General features: G+C 38.6%; 3 protein-coding genes across 5 annotated transcripts in view; all 3 read left to right on the top strand.

The window, feature by feature from the left end:
* The window catches only part of LOC132697311 (protein Wnt-7b), a 129,468-nt gene extending 115,357 nt beyond the window's left edge, over positions 1–14,111 (top strand). The window contains exons 3-6 of the mRNA XM_060662695.1: positions 4,126–4,397; positions 11,156–11,292; positions 13,322–13,545; positions 13,602–14,111. Coding sequence (XP_060518678.1) covers positions 4,126–4,397; positions 11,156–11,292; positions 13,322–13,545; positions 13,602–13,753 — 785 coding nt within the window. The 3' untranslated portion in view covers positions 13,754–14,111. The remainder of the gene's footprint in view (positions 1–4,125; positions 4,398–11,155; positions 11,293–13,321; positions 13,546–13,601) is intronic.
* LOC132697306 (dynein regulatory complex subunit 7) lies at positions 6,360–10,068 on the top strand. Its single transcript, XM_060662679.1, has one exon. It carries the CDS (start codon positions 6,788–6,790, stop codon positions 9,437–9,439), a length of 2,652 nt encoding a protein of 883 aa, XP_060518662.1. The 5' UTR covers positions 6,360–6,787; the 3' UTR covers positions 9,440–10,068.
* A 1,932-nt stretch (positions 14,112–16,043) lies between the features above and the next one.
* LOC132701993 (proteasome subunit alpha type-5) lies at positions 16,044–17,498 on the top strand. Of its 3 annotated transcripts, none has more exons than XM_060670380.1 (5): positions 16,044–16,165; positions 16,342–16,616; positions 16,667–16,872; positions 16,924–17,153; positions 17,359–17,498. In XM_060670380.1, exons 2-5 carry the CDS (start codon positions 16,345–16,347, stop codon positions 17,428–17,430), a joined length of 780 nt encoding a protein of 259 aa, XP_060526363.1. In that variant the 5' UTR covers positions 16,044–16,165; positions 16,342–16,344; the 3' UTR covers positions 17,431–17,498. The 3 variants fall into 3 exon arrangements, with proteins under 3 accessions (XP_060526363.1, XP_060526378.1, XP_060526370.1); XM_060670387.1 differs by having other exon boundaries at positions 16,121–16,236; XM_060670395.1 differs by lacking the exon at positions 17,359–17,498 and having other exon boundaries at positions 16,924–17,254.
* Positions 17,499–17,974: the final 476 nt, after the last annotated feature.

Below are 17,974 nucleotides of genomic sequence, written 5' to 3'. Positions count from 1 at the left end.
ACCATATCAAATAGCTAATAAAATTCGATTTGGGACCGCAAAAATCATTAAAAATTAAAATCCCAGAGCCTGAACGCGTTGCCCTAAAATCTTTCGCAACCTTAAAACTATCATTAAGACTTTTTCTCAATCGGACTGCTTGAAAACATCTGTCACCTCTCACGATTCTAAAATTCTAGGAATTTTAGGACTCCCAAAGATTCACAAACCAGGATTATCCCTTCTACCTATTGTCAGCAAAATATCTACCTTTCTTGTAAAAATCCTTTACAGGGAAAAATGACAGATTCGTACTTAATTCCTTTCATTTCATTGAAAAAATAAAAAGTATTACATTAGATACACAAGATATTCTGGTTAGTTTCGACGTAGAATCCCTCTTTAGTAAAATTCCTGTTCCTGAAACTATCACCATCATTTCAGATATATTAAAATCCGAGAATCTGGAATCAAACCTTCTCACCTTCATTGAAAAATACTTGTCTGGAACATATATTTCTTATAACGGTCAAATTTTCGAACAAACATCGGGAACAGTTATGGGTTGTCCACTATCACCAGTCATCGCGAATATATTTATAGAAACCTTCGAGAAGAAAGCTTTCGACACCTTCCATCTAAAACCAAAATTATGGAAACGCTACGTCGATGATACTTTTGTTATTTGGCCTCATAGTCAGGAATCCCTAGTAGATTTTCCTAAACATTTAAACCCTATATACCCTAACATACGTTATACCATTGAAATAGAAACTAATAACAACCTCCCATTCTTAGATATTTTTATCAATAGAAAATCAGACCTAACATTTAGTTAACTATCTCAGCCCTAGTTATTGAATCCAGAATTTAAACACTTTATTTCTGCTCTTTTCTCTAATAATTTCCACGATGAAACCGAAAACAATCCCACACTTGCCACTGTTGTCCTTCCTTATATTCAAAAAATCACTGACCACATATCAAAAGTTCTAAAGAAATATAACGTCAAAACCAGATTTACCAGTTGTCCAAAAATCTCTCAACAGCTTCGATTCGTCAACGACAAAATTCCGTTTGAGGTTACTTCCCAAAGATTTTGCCTTACGTGTCAATTGTCTTTGAACAAAATTGCGTATTATCCCATGTTTGACCAAGAAATACTATTTATAGATAAAGCTAATTTTCCCAGAAAAAAAGAGTATAATTTCATTAGGAACACGACACGCCTGCTCACTTTAGTGTTGCAGTCAGTGATTATTTAAATCACACAATTAATAACCAATGGGTAGGTCGCGGTAGACCTCAACCATTGGCACCTAGGTTCTCAGATCTAAATTGTTTGGACTTTATTGTGGGGGTATCTTAAAAGTCTGTTTATCGCACCCCAGTTAGCACTGTGGAAGAGCTGAAGCATCGTATAAGAGCTTCCTGCGATTTTGTAAGAAATACTGAAGGTGTATTTCAAAGAATGCGTCGCAATACGAGAAAGAGAGCTGAAGTGTGTGGAGGACACTCAACAATTTATCTAGTTTTTGTCTTCTACTTTTTTTCAAGAAGGTCCTTATTAATAATTTATGAACAGACAAGTTTGCTAAACATCATTAATAGTTGGTGGAGTTTTTTTTTTAATAAAAGTCGTTTATTATTAGGAACAATCTTCTAATATTTTTTCTGAAGGGCACTAGTTAGTAACTAAAAAGTAGATATTTTGTTTTTCACAAAAAAGTTCTCGATTTGACCACTGCAGTGGCGATCTAATTAACCAAAAAATTATTTGTTTCTAGACGGTTAGTGGCACGCCACTGATTTTCTTTAACAAAATAATAACATTCACGTTCATTTATGAGCAGATTTGATCTCTTTTTTTTTTCACTTAAATATAAGACCTAATTTCTCTGTGTGCCGTCCTATTAATAATTAAAATTATTGTTATGACTGTGCTGAGAAAACCATACATGGGATTTTTATTTTAAGGAAAACCAGTGGCGTACCATCAATGTCTGCCAAAATACACAGCTAAAATTGCATGGACCCGCCACTGGTAAGAATTGTGGTACATTATGATACGTAGTACACGTGTGCTAAATTTCACTAAAATATCTAAATATTCAAGAAATATATTTTATTTTACCATCCTGTATCTTAAATCGACATTCAATTAGAAAAATAACAGAAAATTTAAAAATTATTTTAAAAAAACTGAAAACTGCAACAAAAGATTACCAATACATGTCCATTCGATGAAATTAAATGGAAAACAACATTTGGCAGTCAAAATGTTAAAAACAGATAACTAATCGCGCTCTCTTAAAAAGCGGAATGCAACATACTTTGCAAAAGCTTCGGGATTCGAGTTTCTTGCTCCCCAATTCTTCGTTCCTCTTTGTTACTCTCGAATCTATTTTTATGGAGCGATTGCGACATTAAAAATTAAATTTTAAACTACGCGGAAAATGTCGATTGACGTTCATCCGGCGTCTCGCTTCGTCGCGATATCAAAGAGGAACTTGAATAATTAAAGCGCACATTAACATCCCTCGACTGCCCACGGAAACCGATTCACAAAGTCCAACTGCCGCGTCGGGGCTCGTCAAAATGCGATAGCGTGCGCGGGCGTGTTCGCCGATATACGAGGTCGCTCGAAACATTTTCTAAATTCACAAAATTATCTTCTTATATGATATAAATTATCCGATGTAATATATGAACATCGATGAAAGAGATGATGATGAGATGATGATGAGTCTTTGCTAGCAAGATGGTAATACAAAATTTAATTACAAAAATAGTTTCTATTAAAATGACCTTTATTTTTTTCCTAATCGTCACACGGGGCGGAAAACAAAGTTACATTTTTTTAAATAGAACACCCTACATTTTATTGCATTTTTGGAAAATCCTTTCAAAGACAAATTCAACGATGTATATGAGCATATTAGTGATCACCTTCAGAATTCGATGTAAACCATCATTGTTGAGTTGCTTATTAACATTTGATACTTTTTTCCATATATTATTTTTACGAAAATAATGCTTTCCTTAAGTCAAAGATCAAATTTAAAATATTTTCTTGCCAAGTTTCGCAAAATGATACTATAAAGTATACAAGTATCGATTAAATGTTAAATATACACTTTTTTATCGCCCGCCAAAAGTTAGCCACTTTACATAATGCTTACAAAATTTTCGCAAATATATTTTGAGGATGAATTTTTGGAAGTAAGCAACTTGTCGTAGATATCTTGCAACTAGCATCGGAGCATCGACTTATCGCATACTTTTTCACCCATATAAATACTATTCCTAGAACAGTCAAATCACAATTACTGCCAATGTTTCCAGTTCAAAGCAATAAGGCTGTTCCCTTTCCTCTTTCTCTTTGAATTTAATAATATAAATGATAATAAATAATAATTTTGAATGAATTTCTAACGATAATTGTTTAATCTTACTAATTTTCTTACATTATGTATATTTTCTGGAACAAGTTATATATTTTCTAACGCGAAAATGTTGGCGATGGTTGGTCTAATTATTGAGTTTGATACTGTGTACCCCAAAAAATATATTTTTTTGAAATAAGAAATTACATTAACCTAATTTGAAAGTTAGACGATTCCTGTGGACAAATTTAGAACTTTCTTCAAAGTTAGTAAAAGAAACTTTCACCTGAAATTATAATATCGTCAAGATAAACTAATACTTTGTTAAATCCTAAATTTCCCAATACTAAGCGAAACCAATACCCCAAATATTTTAGAAACAATTTGAATTAACACCATGTTTCAACACAACAAACAACATATTTTGAGAAAATACTGCCGCAAAAATGCACCATCCAAATATTGACGACCTGCCAGCGGCCATGTTGGTTGTTGGAGGCCGCAAGGCCATATGGGTCCAACGTCGGAATTTACAATTAGAGCTGCCATTGGTTAAAAAATTGGTGAACGGACCTTCTCAGAATTTTGTTACATAGTTGCTTCACGTGTTCCTGTACTATTATCATAGGCAGGGCCTCTATATGTCTATTAGCTATATGCTTGAAACCAAACGGAGATTCATAAAATTTTTGAAATCATCCGGTGGAATGGTTTTCATCACCACTCGAAAACGGAAGTGAGACGGCGTTTTTGGTTGCAGGATCCCGCGAAGCCGCCTTCACTTATGCGATAAGCAGCGCCGGGGTGGCTTTCGCGATAACAGCGGCGTGCGCGAGGGGCAACATATCCTCTTGCGGCTGCGAGAGCAACTCCAGGCCCCGGGAACCGGCCCCGCAGGGCTGGAAATGGGGCGGTTGCAGCGTCGACGTCAACTTCGGGGTTAGATTCGCCAGGAAGTTCATGGACGCGCGAGAATTGGAAGGAGACGAACGAAGCCTCATGAATTTGCACAACAACAAGGCCGGCAGAAAGGTTAGTTAACGTTTATGCAATGGCGGAGGCTGTTTTGCAGATGAAAATGCTCGACCAACAAAATACGAGCGTTCTTCAACGTTGCCATGGGAACCTGCCTATTTTCCGGATTTTACTGAATGGCAACTCTTCACTAAGTTAATATCATTGATGGAAGCAAACGCGTCTCAAGTGGCTTCCTCTAACTTTGCTTTGGTTTGGAAAATTCTATCTTCCAAAAAAAGCCCAACATCGTCCTAACCCTTAATTTATACACTTCACACACACCCCCTCCAATAATTAATGGCAAGCGTTCCAAAAATAGAACACATGCTTGCAAAATATTTTTATAACCATCCGCTGTCAGATTTTCATTAAAAAATAAAGTCCCACAAATCTACTTCGGAAAATTTGTACCTATAAAAAGGAGCAAAAAGCGATAAAAATCCTATTCAACCCTTAGAATTAAATTAAAGAGCAATCAACAAAATATTTAAAACGGTTTCAACTGAAATGAGAAAAATCTGGTTTTTATTTAATATTGCTTGTATGTTACAGTTTTTATCGATGTGATTCAATTCTATTACTTCCTTATTTAAAATTTCCTAGAGTTTAAAACTAGACTTTTAAAACATTTTTTATGCACAATATTCATCTATTTTAAGAGGATGTTACTACAACTTCAAAGTTCAAAAACGACAAACAAAAATTTCAAATTTCCACGATGCGATTCCGTGTTTGTAAACAGTACTCAGATGATGAACTTTCAACATGGTTCGGTGGACGTTTCATAAATGTCAAGGTAGATGGCAATCGAGTCATGTAAATTGAAATTCAAAAATTCTTTAAATTTTAAACTCAAAAGTTATGGAACCTGAATTCAGTGTTTACTTAAAACGTTAACCAAAGAAGTGTCAATTTTTTTGCAAGTTAGTAATTAGTTTTAATTATCTATTGAGCAAAAAAAAAAAGATTTTATTGATAAATTAAAGAAAAAAGATTTATTTTAGTCTATCTGAATGACAAATCATAATGCATAAAAATTATAATGAAATATATTTATCTAATTAATCAGAAATTAATCAGAAACCATCGGATTGTTGATTAATCACCAGTTCAATACAAATTTTTGATGTAATATTTCCTAATAGATGTATTAACCACACCCAAACGTAAATAACATTCTTCGAACGTTGTTACTTTGTCCATCGGAAGCAGTAGAATGTCGCTGGCGAATTCCAATCACCGACGAGTGCAAAAAAAGTCTTTCTTCGACAAAGGCTCGTTCTTTTAGGCATCGGATTCATCATTCGAAAACTGTCAATTAACGGAGAGCGATTCGCTTTTTTAAAAAATACTGGCCGAATTTGCGAAGGCCATGGGAAACAATTGACTCTCGGTTAGACGCGATAACATATGCTGGAGATTAAAATACAATACCATATACAGGGTGTGTCACAAGAAATGCAAAAAACTTCGTGTTTGTGATTTATTTTTGTAATCTAAAACAATTTATAACAAAATTAAAAAAAAAAAAAACTGGTGGGCTGCTGTCGTGAAAAGTGATGTAAACAAAAAATAAAGACAATGGAAGTTCGACAATCTGTTAGTATTTCTGGCAGTATGAAGTCTAATGAACAAAGAATAAGAATAAAAAAGTAAGAGCAATATTAAAAAAGAAGATGAAGTTGATACGGTTTGCTTTCTCGAAAAGTTGAAAACTTCCTTGTTCTCCAAAACATCTATTTCTGTTCTTTATAAAAGGCAAAAATTGACATTGCAGGTAAAACCCCATCGGAAAATATTTATTTTAAAGTAAAACAACAATGAACTTTTCTTATTTACACACATTAGACACATAATCAATTGAGGCGTCTGTTGCCATTAGAAAATCGTCGAAATTTCCCTCATATGCTGTGTTTGGGCATTCCATGAACGATTTGCGCGTAAGTCCGCGCATCTGCCATGGTTAGTGCGTATTCTATCGGAAAATAAATTTGCGAATACGTTTCACTCACTACAGTTAGCGAAGTTTAGACGGAACGAAATCACCGTGTCTCTCCAATTTAAGTTGAACATCTATTTCTTTTTTTTTTGTCTACGGCAAACGTTAAGATTGCAAGTTAGAAAGGGCACGTATGCCTGAAGTATGAAAGAAAGAATGAAATCATCCTTCAAAAAAGGTAAAATGCTCATTGAAGATGTTTTAACCATAGTGCGAATTGCAATAAATTTGTTTCTCTTCAATTTAAGTCACAATATCTGTTTATTTTCTTTATCTATAGTAAACATAGAGAGTGCTAGTAAAACCTCATCTGAAAACAAATTCGGAGATACTAAAAAGGGCACACGGACATTATCGATTCGGACATTGTTTGCGTTGCCAAGCGACGGAGAAATTACGCGTCAGTATGTCTAACGAAGAGCCGGATGTATTTGAGTCGGACGTTGTAGGGCAAGATTCCGATGGCACAGAAAGCGAAGTTAAAACAGAAGACGGGGAAACGAGACCTGTTTCCTTTCTCGAAAAGTTGGACCTTCCCAGATCGTTGAGGGACCCGATCGCCATCACCACCGATTACTTGAAACAGATAACCCGAGAACTGGGTCGGATCGAGTTGTGTTGGCCCGAAATCCCACAACCACCACATGATTTTCCGAGTAGTTACCGGAGCAATTCCGCCAAGGAGAAGCTTTTACTTTTGTACGCGGAAAACTTCAGGAGGCAGTTCGGCGAGAAGTTCCCGCGCAGGAAGCTGCTTCTGGCGTGCGAAAACGAGTGCGGGCTGCCGAAAATGGTGTCGACCGCGATCAGACCGATGACGCTGCGCCACGCGGAGATCGACGCGTGGCGCGAATGCGCCAAATTCGTGGCCGATTATTTACAATACGAGCCCTTGGAGGATCCGGTTGCATTGCCCGCAAGGTTGCGCTCCCCCCACACCACGTTCGCTAAGCAAGGCGGTCACTGTTTCGAAATCGCCACCGTGTTGTGTTCTCTCCTCGTCGGCATGGGCTACGACGCCTTCGTAGTATCGGGCTACGCCGTAGAAGACGTTACGATGCGGATCATGACGCGAGTCGACTCGCCGTATCCGCCGTTCGAGGAAGACGACGCCGTAAAAGTCGAGGAAGCAGCGGTAGGGAAGTATCGCGTCGCGCAGCCTAGGAAATTGGAGAGCAAGTTCCTGGCGATGATGAAGCAGAAAGAGTCGCTCAGACTCCAAGAGGAACGGCGACGCGTGGAAGAGGAGGAGAAGCGGAGGGTGCTGGAGGAGGAGAAGAGACCTCATGACGAACTGGAAGGTAGACGAGTGCACGGGTGGGTTTTGCTGTTGGCCGGCCAACCGGACGTTCCGGAATCGGTATTCGTCGAGCCGTCCACAGGACGTTCCCATCATCTTGACTCGGACCTCTACGGCGTAGTCGAGGGCGTATGGAACCACGAAAACTACTGGGCCAACGTGCAAGATGGCGGCGAACGCGCGAGCTTCGACTTGAACGACGTCGACAAATGGGAACACCTTTTGGTAGGGGAGCCGCTCAAGTGGCGTCGTCGTAAACCCACGGAAATGGGCGACGAAGAGGCGGACGACGTCTACGACGAGAAGCACCTGGACATGCCGCCGTCGTGGTCGTCGAAAATAGACGTGCCGCACGAAGCGTTAGCGAAACGATACCCCGACGGGTGTCGCACTACGCACTATAAAAAAGCGCTCGTCGAAGAATACGCGCCGTACGTTTTAGAAGACGGACTGACGGCGCGCATCACCAGGGACACCCTAGACGAGGAGATCTACGTCAACAGACGCGATAAGCTGAAGAGACGCATGGTCGACGCGCGAACGGGACGAAACGTCGAGTATTTCGACTACGGCAGGGAGGACGGCGTCGTCAAACACGTATATTACAACGATAGAGATGATCGTATAACCCATACCGTGCAAAGTTTCGTAAGGGATGGAAACGAGAAAGACGCCGTCGCGAACGATGCCTTAACGGGACAAAACGTCGGGAATTTGGACTACGGGGAAGATGACGTCGCGAAACGCGACAAGCGTACGATTTTTTTCAATCACCGCGCTAGATTCGACGGGCTTTCGCGCGTGGAGCGCTCCAAGCACAGCCTAACCGAGCATTATCGCGGACGGGACGACAAAATGGCGTATCGCCGCACGGATTACGCCAAAGGCACCGACGGAAAGATCCTCAACATCGTGCAACGATTCGAACGGGACGAATCGATCGCATCGGCGTGCGACGACGTCAGGATCCGCGAATTCGACTTGGAAAACGGCGAGATCCGCATCAAGTATCACTACGGACCGGAGAACGTGACCGCTTCGACCAGGACTTTCGTGAAACCCCCGGTTTCCGATGGCGAAGGGATCACGTTCAAAGCGGAACTGACGAGCGGTTACCAGGCCCGCATAGGGGCGAAGCCTCCCGGTCAGCTACGCCTCTTCCTCGAGCTCGAGCGGCAGTTGCGCGACGAGAAAGCGGTAATCGAAAGCGTGCGCGAGTTCGAGAAACAAATCGAGAGCTTTCTGCTGCTGCGCGCCCACGAAATGGCGTTCCCGAAGCTGGACGTGTCGATTTACGACCGCGAGCGGAACCGCGAGCACAAACTGGGAATGTTGGAGCGGGATGAGATGTTGAGGACGCGCAGGGAGAGGGAGGTGGAGGAGGAGATCGAATATCTGGCGCCGTACTTGGCGCGATTGGGGAATCCCGCGAGTTTGACGTGTGAGGAAGCGGCGGACGTCAAATACGGCTGCCTGGACGATTTTAAACGGTCGCTATTGAGTAGGGCGAACGCGATCCAAACCGCTTTCGAGAGGGTGTCGGAGACGGTGCAGGAGAAGCAGATGTGGTACACTCATCATCACGATAGCTTGACGGTCGACGAAGAACGCGAGTATTTTCGCGATATTAACGACACGTTGTTTCGCCTGAGGACGTTGGAAATGCGGCTGACGCGACACAAGGAACTGTCGTCGGTCAGGTACGACGCCATGTTGGCATATCTGAATAACCATCCGGCGTTGGGCGTTTTGCAGTGAAGAAGCGACCGTCATCGAGTGCCTTGTAATTAAACTAATTAAATTAAACGCGTTAAATAACAACGTAAAGTTGTTAGGCCTGTCATATTTTCGTATACTTCAACAAGATTAAAACAACAGACTCTCACTGCCACGATATCGTTTATCTTTATTCCGCAGAACATTTTCTTATAACGCCGTTGTAATTTTTAATAGTATACCCGATTTTGTACAATCCCATTCAATTAAATTCTTTGAAGAATATTTCAGGTTGAAACTGCTAACTTCTCAAATAATTCGATTTTCAATGTTATTCTTTTAATTTTTACTTTTAATGAATTTCTAGTGTTCCATATTACTATTACATTTATCTATTATACTATATATAACTTCCTATTTAGTTTTCAATTTAAACATCTAGCAGATTAGGCGTAGTAGCTTTTGCTAGACTTTGCCCCTTCTCTACTGTATATTTGTATATAACAATATACAACAATAAAGGCAATTTATTATTATAATTATTGTAAATATTTTAGAACCGCAGATTTCCTAAATCTCGCGTTGATGTTTAATTCTTTAAGAATACAAAATTAGAATATTCTAATGTGCAAAACTTATTTCCAACACGTAGTATTTAAAATATCGGATACATTGACCGTCAAAATTTACAAACGTCAAAATTCAAACCGTGCGGTAAAACCTTCGAAAACATCCGATTGCTCCCAAACCCGTGCGGTAAAATCGCGGAAATGTCCGAAGCGGCTCGGATCCGTGGGAAACAAAACTGACGCGGCAAAGTGACGCTTCCCGGATGTTTTCGCAGATATTTCCCACGCTTTGAATTTTGACGTTTGTTAATTCTGACGGTCATGTCAGTATATTGGTTTTATTTTGCCAAAATGTACCCAAAAACTAACGGTCGTAGCAAAAGAATAGTACGCAAAAAAATTTGAGAATCCATAGAAATCTATAAGCAACCAAACAATTTTAACCACCTTTACCTTGCACCAATATGTTAGGCTCGTAAAATAATAATAATAATAGACATTATAGAAGAGGTTATGTTCTCACTCAAAGACAAATCAGTCCAATCAATCAAAAAAAATTGATAGTTTAGATAATTTAGATCAAAACTATTTTGAATTGACTGAAGGAATTTTTACGTATAATTAAGGAAAAACATGCCGTCATCATTTCATTTCGTGATTATAGATGTGTGGGTGAAATTTTTACTTGTGTCATTGAAGCTGAAATAACCAAAACAAAGCTAACCAAAAGTAACCAAACATAACTAATCACAATTTACCAAACTATTCACTACGGAGATGGAACGAAATAATTCTATTAACTATCACTAACAAAAAACAATCGCTTTTCATTCTTTTGCACACGATATCAGATGAAGTTGAACTCCAAACTCAGAACAACGTTGGAAAATACTGAAAGAACGATAAATCGAATGTTAAAAAATCTTCATGTGCCCTAAAATTGCTATTGGAGAAACGGATCGATGCTTTAAAAGACCCATCAATGATTACACAAATAAGAGTTTAGTATGTAACTACATCATTCGCTTAAAATTCGTTTCCCTCATTTAATTTCGAGGATAATATTAGATACCATACCAAAAAATAGAAAGTAGAATGATTTTTCACATCTGCTCAAAACAATAATATATGAAGGTTTATTATTGTTATTATGAGTATGTAGGCCATGATCGTAATTTTCTGTTTTCAGGCGGTCAAAATGAATCTTCTGGTTGAATGTAAATGCCACGGAGTGTCAGGCAGCTGCACGATGAAAACTTGCTGGAAAACCTTGCCGACATTCAGACAAATAGGAGATATTTTAATGAAGAAATACTACAGAGCGAGGTTAGTTCAAATGCGAAACTGTTGAAAATATTTTAGAAAAAAAAACTTATTTTACTGGTTTGTAAGGCCCAGCAACTCAGGCCATTTGCCCAGCTTACAATACTCGAAAATTACAAAATAAATATTTAATTCTCAAAATCGAAATACACAATTTTGAAGTGAAGTGAAAAAATATTCTTTTTCTACTTCGTTTCTATATAAAAAAAGGTTAGGTTCAGTATTCTCGTGGTCATTGACCAAACAACCGCAACGAGTGAGTGTAGTCAGTGCAACGGTACTCCCAACTTACCGTTTTACTGTTACAAGCAAATACTCGCTTGATTTCTGTTCTGTTGTTGAGTTTATAGAGAGCATAAACAGCTTGGCAACCCTGGACGTCTTTTCCAGAAATGCTGCAGTTTACGTATCTAGTAGATGGAGAAATCATTACTGTGGTCGCCCAATCGCGTCCGCCTGTACACCGTTGCCAGACTGCTATATTTATCCAATTTAACAGGGAAATTTTACAAAATTTTGCAGGAATAAAATCCACGTCCTAGTTTTTCTATTTTAGTTTTTAATTTGACGCACGATTCGAACATAATTATGGTTCAAAAATCAGTTGATTTTCAAAGATCTTGTTACAGGACAGGAATGCTTAAATATGTCCAAAACTGCCAACATTGGAACGATCAAATTTAATACATGGAGGTTTTTGAACGCACAAAATTCGAAAATGCTGACAGCAGTGTTTACATTCTTGGGATCCCAGAATTTTGGAGGTTTTAAATATAGGAAACCTTACAAGTGTATCATTAAACCTACCAGAATTATAAATATCATCGCGAAATCTGGCAACAAAAACAATGTGTTTATTTTAGGTACCTCAGTTTGCGCTTCAGAATGATCATTAAAACTTTATCACTTACACAGTAGTATTTACAGATACCAAAATTATTACATTTGTAAGAAGTATAAATTTTCAAAATAATAGAAAACACATTTCTGTGAAACGAAAAGTAAAAAAGTTACACCACTACACAATGTTCAAAATGTCCCCTTCCGTTTGGTTGTTGGAGTAAGAAGCCCAACCATCTTGCCAACAAAAGTCAATCCGCGTTAACAAAAATAAAACGAGTAAAACCACAATTTACAAAAAGGTTAAATTTCGACTCTGAAAAGAAAGCATCGAATTCTAACCAACATGCTCAAAATAACTGTTATCGCGAGTTTAACAACTATAAAAGACAACATACTTACTGTGTTCTTTAATGATTAAAAATGATGGAATACGGCAAGAGCAATAAATTATTTGCTTGGTGACAAACTTAGAAATGTATACAAGTCCGGTTTGGTACTTCCACCGGAAAACATCTCCCTGATTCTCACTCAGAAGTTTGAATTCATCCATTTTTACCACTATTGATGTGCCCTGGATCACTACCATTGGTGCCTAACCTAGCCTCCTGTGCTATACTATATAATTGCCAGAGTATGTCCTAAAACAAGATGGCTTTTGGGGAAACCAAAAATGATTGAAAAAATGATACTTGAATATTTGCAACAAAGAACCATGGTTGCGTGGTTTTCAAATCCATCCGTTTACAAGATATGTGAACCACAGAATCCTTCGTCTCTTACATTTCACGCCTAGTTCTCCCAATACCACAGAATATTAAGATTTAACTCTTAAGGTGGAATAATATTTATATGGCGCTAAAATATTCTGAAAGCGAAGAGATAGCAGAAATGCCATAGTTAATTCTCTTTGCTTTTCTGTAACGTGGACAATTTCATTAGTTCTCTGGTTGGGAGAATGATCTTAGCTGATTTGCCCAACTGCACGTAAGGAAGAATTAATCCAATTCAATTCAATGATGCGTTTCACAAAAAACTGTTGGGCATGACTACAAGGATCATTCGTCCATTGCCGAAAGAATTAAGCCATTATAATTTATGAGACAGCGCCTTCATAAGGCTGCCTGTTCCTTTCCAGTTTAACAAAATCCCTGTTTCTAACGACCGGTTTAAACGATTGACTTTAATCTAGGACCGTGGCCGGAAGTTCGGCACAGTTGGGCCCCCGAAACTCAGAGCCCGTTAGAAGACATCGGAAAATGCAACTGGTGCTCACGAAAGGTAAAGTTCCGATCAAGAAGATGCCAAAGAAGTCCGAGCTGGTGTTTTTGCAATTGTCGCCGAATTACTGCGAAAGGGACCTATCGTCAGGTTCCCTGGGGACTATGGGCAGGAGTTGCAACAGAACGTCGAGAGGTTCGCGAACGTTCTGGAGTTTGTTCGGCGACTGATTCGCTTTTTTTCTCCCGCAGGAACAGAAGGGTGCGACCTGATGTGCTGCGGCAGAGGTTACAACACGCACCAGTACACGAAGACGTTTCAGTGCAGGTGTAAATTTCATTGGTGTTGCCGCGTCGAGTGCGACACGTGTAGTGAAAGGACGGAAGAGTACACGTGCAAATAAAGGACTATCGTTTTCGAAGGGACTTTGGGAATCTCATATTTTTTGTGCGTGTTTCGTTTCTTTTTTTATTTCGCCATCAGTATTACGACAGTTGACGAATCGTTGAATTTGTTTTCGTATTTATTAAATTATCGCGAAAATCGTAGAGCTTCACTGGCTTCTTACCAAAACTGAAGCTGTGTGTGTATAAAATTGTGTATAAAGCGAGCTACTGTGTATATATATTGAAAATTATTAACATTTTATTTTGCCTATCTAAAAAGCTATAGATGGCTTTGCCTTACCCTACCATACCTTATGTAAAAATCGTGTTTATTACTTAAAATTCGCATCTATTCAATAAAGTGTACTTACTAGATGATGACTTTTTTTAAAAGCACGGTGGAAACGGAAAACCAAATGAAATTGATTTTTGAGGGTTTCAAAATACGAATTCCAGTTATAAATTCATAGAAAATTACTCCATCCGTGTCATATTTCGACGCTTGCTTCGCTAATTAGTTCAAACGACCAATAAGAGATGACGCTAGTAGAATAGGACAGATTGGTCTAGAAATTTCATTCAGAAGCCGTGTATAAGTGTTTTAAAAAGTCTTATCTTCGGTAGATATCGTATTATTAACACAGAATAACAAATTAATGAATAAAAACTACTTTTCATCAGACAAACTTAATCTTTACTATTAGTAGTGCTCCTGTTGATTTGACAGTGCTTTCAATTTCATGGAGATTAAAAGGAAACTCACATGCATGAAAATGAAAAGTTAAAGAAATGTTAACTCGCTATCTCATTTTGTAAAGTTTCTACACTTTCCGAAAGCTATTTCTGTAAGACTCATTTTCGAGAACCTTCTCTTTATATTTCTTGAATCCATTTTCTCGGTCTTAATTTGAAATTTTGTCGAATATGACAAAAATAACCTTAACCGATATTTTTCTTTCCATCAAAAATACAAATTAAGTTGTCTTCTCACTATTTAGATAAAAACTGGCTATACTAGATATAATTTCAGTTGCACATTCTTAGTCAAGTTATAAATCAGTGCCGAAGCTGAGCAATTTCTCAAAAAATAATTGCAAACGCTTTCCCAAACTGAGTTGTACATTGCCGTACGTTAACACATTTAACAACAGTTAAAAAAAACATTTACATGGAAGGTTTTGTCGCAAGCTGTGTTGCCTAGGCTAGAACATCGGAAATAAACAACAACTGATGTTGTACATTCTATTTTCCTTTTAAACGGAATTACAGGCTTACATATTTGATAAAAAAATAAACAAATAATCCCGAAATTGGCGCGTAGCGTATCTCGCTACCGTCATCTCCGTTCTCCACCATAGTTACACCTCCCGCCGTTCTCACTCGTCTTCTATTCTTAACTTCTGATATTACACTTTACCATAAACACATATGGGACAAGGTATTGGGCGGACCACTAAGCTGTCGGTTTTTTTGATCACTACTACCAGTTTGGAAGACTTCTTGTTCTCTAAATATCTTGTTACTTTCGTTTAGTTAGTAAGGGCCGTCTTAGGCGCGATCAGAACACCCCGACGCATATCGCAAGTGGACGAATATCCTCTGATGACCTTCCCATCGGAAAGTAAATTGTAGAAGAAGGATTTGTTCTGTGCCCAATTCCCGGAGGCATTTTCCCCATACAGCATTACGATATTTCGCAAGAAAAACAATATCGACAAAAACGTTCATAGGCGAACTTCTAAAGCGCATTGTTGTCTCAGATTAACCAATCCGATATTTATTTTCTTAGTTTTTACTTACTAAATCTGACCAGGGTTTTTAACCAGGAACCCCACACAGTGCACACATCAAAATGTGAAGATATGGCCGTTTTCACGGAATAACCTCGATGTTGCGGTCGATTAATTTTGCAGATTGTAGGTGGTTATTTTATTTGTCTTTTGTTCCCGATGTAAAATTTTAATTGTACAATTCTGGTGTCAGGGATCATCGAGGTGCTTGGTGAAACGTCAACAAGTTCGATTCAGTAACAATCGACGCAGGAAGCATCCGGAATATTTGTTAATAAAATATACTCTACATTTAAGACCTGCATTCTTATGAATTACATCCGTCCTACTGTTGCGAATACAAATAGCTCAAGTTCGATCGAATTTCAATTTTAAAAACAATAAAACTATATTTCATATTATCAATACTTCTAATATATCGCATTGGCAAGCTTAGATTAACTAAGTTCCATTTTCGCTATGAACGAATGTCTTTAGCTAGTTTACCCGACACAGGAAATACTGGACATTATCCTTCCTAGTCTTAGCCATAGAAGCAAAAAAGTAGAGGAATCTGTCGTTTCCACAGAATACTAGCCGTCAAAACGAAACGCTGGCGTTCTGTGAAAGATAGCTGTTTATACATTTTGGAAGTGATAGGTGATTATTTTATTTGTTTTTAATTTTGAATTTAAACGGGAATTGCTTATTTTTGAAATTCAAAGCATTCGGTAATACCATTCACAGTTTTCTGTAGTCTAATAGTTTAAATTTTACTAGGTTTTCTTTGTGTTTACGAAAACCGCTGGTCATGGCTTAACCTATAATCGTTTCAGACGATGTTTCTCACGAGAAGTGAATACGATCGGGGCGTGAACACGTTCTCGCCCGAAGGGCGCCTTTTCCAAGTCGAATACGCCATAGAAGCCATTAAATTGGGGTCGACGGCTATCGGAATATGCACTAGCGAGGGCGTCGTTTTAGCTGTCGAAAAACGGATCACCTCTCCCCTTATGGAGCCGACGACCATCGAAAAAATCGTCGAGGTGGATAAGCACATCGGATGCGCTGTATCTGGATTGATGGCCGATTCGAGAACCATGATAGACAAGTTAGTATAAGACGTTCAATTGCAACGTTTAGTGCATTCAGATTCGTTAGGGCTCGTTTGGAATGTCAGAACCATTGGTTCGTCTACAACGAGAAAATGAGCATCGAGTCGTGCGCGCAGTCCGTTTCGAACCTGGCTATTCAGTTTGGAGATTCGGACGACGATGGTGCCGCCATGTCAAGACCGTTCGGAGTGGCCATTTTATTCGCCGGTATCGACGAAAAAGGGCCACAGCTTTACCACATGGACCCCTCGGGTAACTCTGAGTGTTATTTTCGCTGTAGACTTTTCAAATTTGAATTTTAAGGGACATTCGTGCAGTTCGACGCGAAAGCCATTGGATCGGGTTCGGAGGGGGCGCAGCAGAGCTTGCAGGAGGTTTACCATCGCAGCATGACCCTGGAGGAGGCGACCTCTTCTGCCTTGACCATCCTGAAGCAGGTCATGGAGGAAAAGCTCAACTCCTCCAATGTCGAGGTGATGACAATGACGCCTCAAAACTTATTTCACATGTTAACTAAAGACCAAGTCGAGGAGGTAATTTCAAAGTTGTCTTAAGTGTGCGTAGGTGCGGGTGTATTTTTGCGAGTCGAGTTTTGCTCCGATAAATTGTAATAAATTATAAAGTCTCAACTATGTGTCATATTTATTTACTTACCTTTCATTTTTTCGATAATTTTTCAGGACCCTTGGGTGTCGCTTCATTTCTAGTTTTGTTGGTGATAAGTTGATTATTTTTCAGGTGCTACGATTTGCCTGTGCCATTGAACCTGGCATTGAATTACAGACGGGCGAGCTTAGGAAAGTACGCTAACGAGTTTCCTGTTACTGTCTTTCATGTGTAATATTCCAAGTTTTAGAATAAAAGGTATTATCAAAATCTACCTGATGTTTTCGTCATCTTTAATTGCAACAATTACCTGCCCTCAACACAAAAAAGACAGATAACCCATAAAAATTCCTCAAACTTCTGTGTTTTTATATTAGAGAAACAAAAAAAGTTAGTGGTCACAACCAGTGTTTCACATAAAGTATATTAGGTATTGATACAAAATGTTTACTAGTAGTAACAATAATTTTCTGATTTGGCCTTTTACAATTAATTGTTTTCCATTGGCAAAGACTTTTCTTATTTACGGATTTCTTTTCAGGCCTCTGACAAATCAATGTTGAAAAAAATGTGTAAAGTGCTATTTAAAAACCTGTTCTCGTCGATTTATGACTAACCGAAACGCATTTTTGAACATTTTATATTTCTATATTCCATTTTAGTCAGTTCACTTTATTTGTACATCGACTATCGACCAAAAGCAGAATGATAATCCATTGTAACCACTACTTAGACTTTTTCATCCTAT

Source organism: Cylas formicarius, unplaced genomic scaffold (assembly GCF_029955315.1).
Source record: "Cylas formicarius isolate icCylForm1 unplaced genomic scaffold, icCylForm1.1 PGA_scaffold_10__41_contigs__length_53128322, whole genome shotgun sequence".
In the NCBI taxonomy this organism is placed as follows: domain Eukaryota; kingdom Metazoa; phylum Arthropoda; class Insecta; order Coleoptera; family Brentidae; genus Cylas; species Cylas formicarius.
This window is presented reverse-complemented; position numbering and strand designations above follow the sequence as displayed.

What these genes read in the sequence shown, in the direction of transcription:
- LOC132697306 (XM_060662679.1), top strand. Translation starts at nt 6,788, where the DNA reads ATGTCTAACGAAGAGCCGGATGTATTTGAGTCGGACGTTGTAGGGCAA.
- LOC132701993 (XM_060670380.1), top strand. Translation starts at nt 16,345, where the DNA reads ATGTTTCTCACGAGAAGTGAATACGATCGGGGCGTGAACACGTTCTCG. An exon ending in TCGAGAACCATGATAGACAA is followed by an intron (nt 16,617 to 16,666) that starts GTTAGTATAAGA and finishes CAGATTCGTTAG; the next exon opens with GGCTCGTTTGGAATGTCAGA. An exon ending in CTAAAGACCAAGTCGAGGAG is followed by an intron (nt 17,154 to 17,358) that starts GTAATTTCAAAG and finishes ATTATTTTTCAG; the next exon opens with GTGCTACGATTTGCCTGTGC.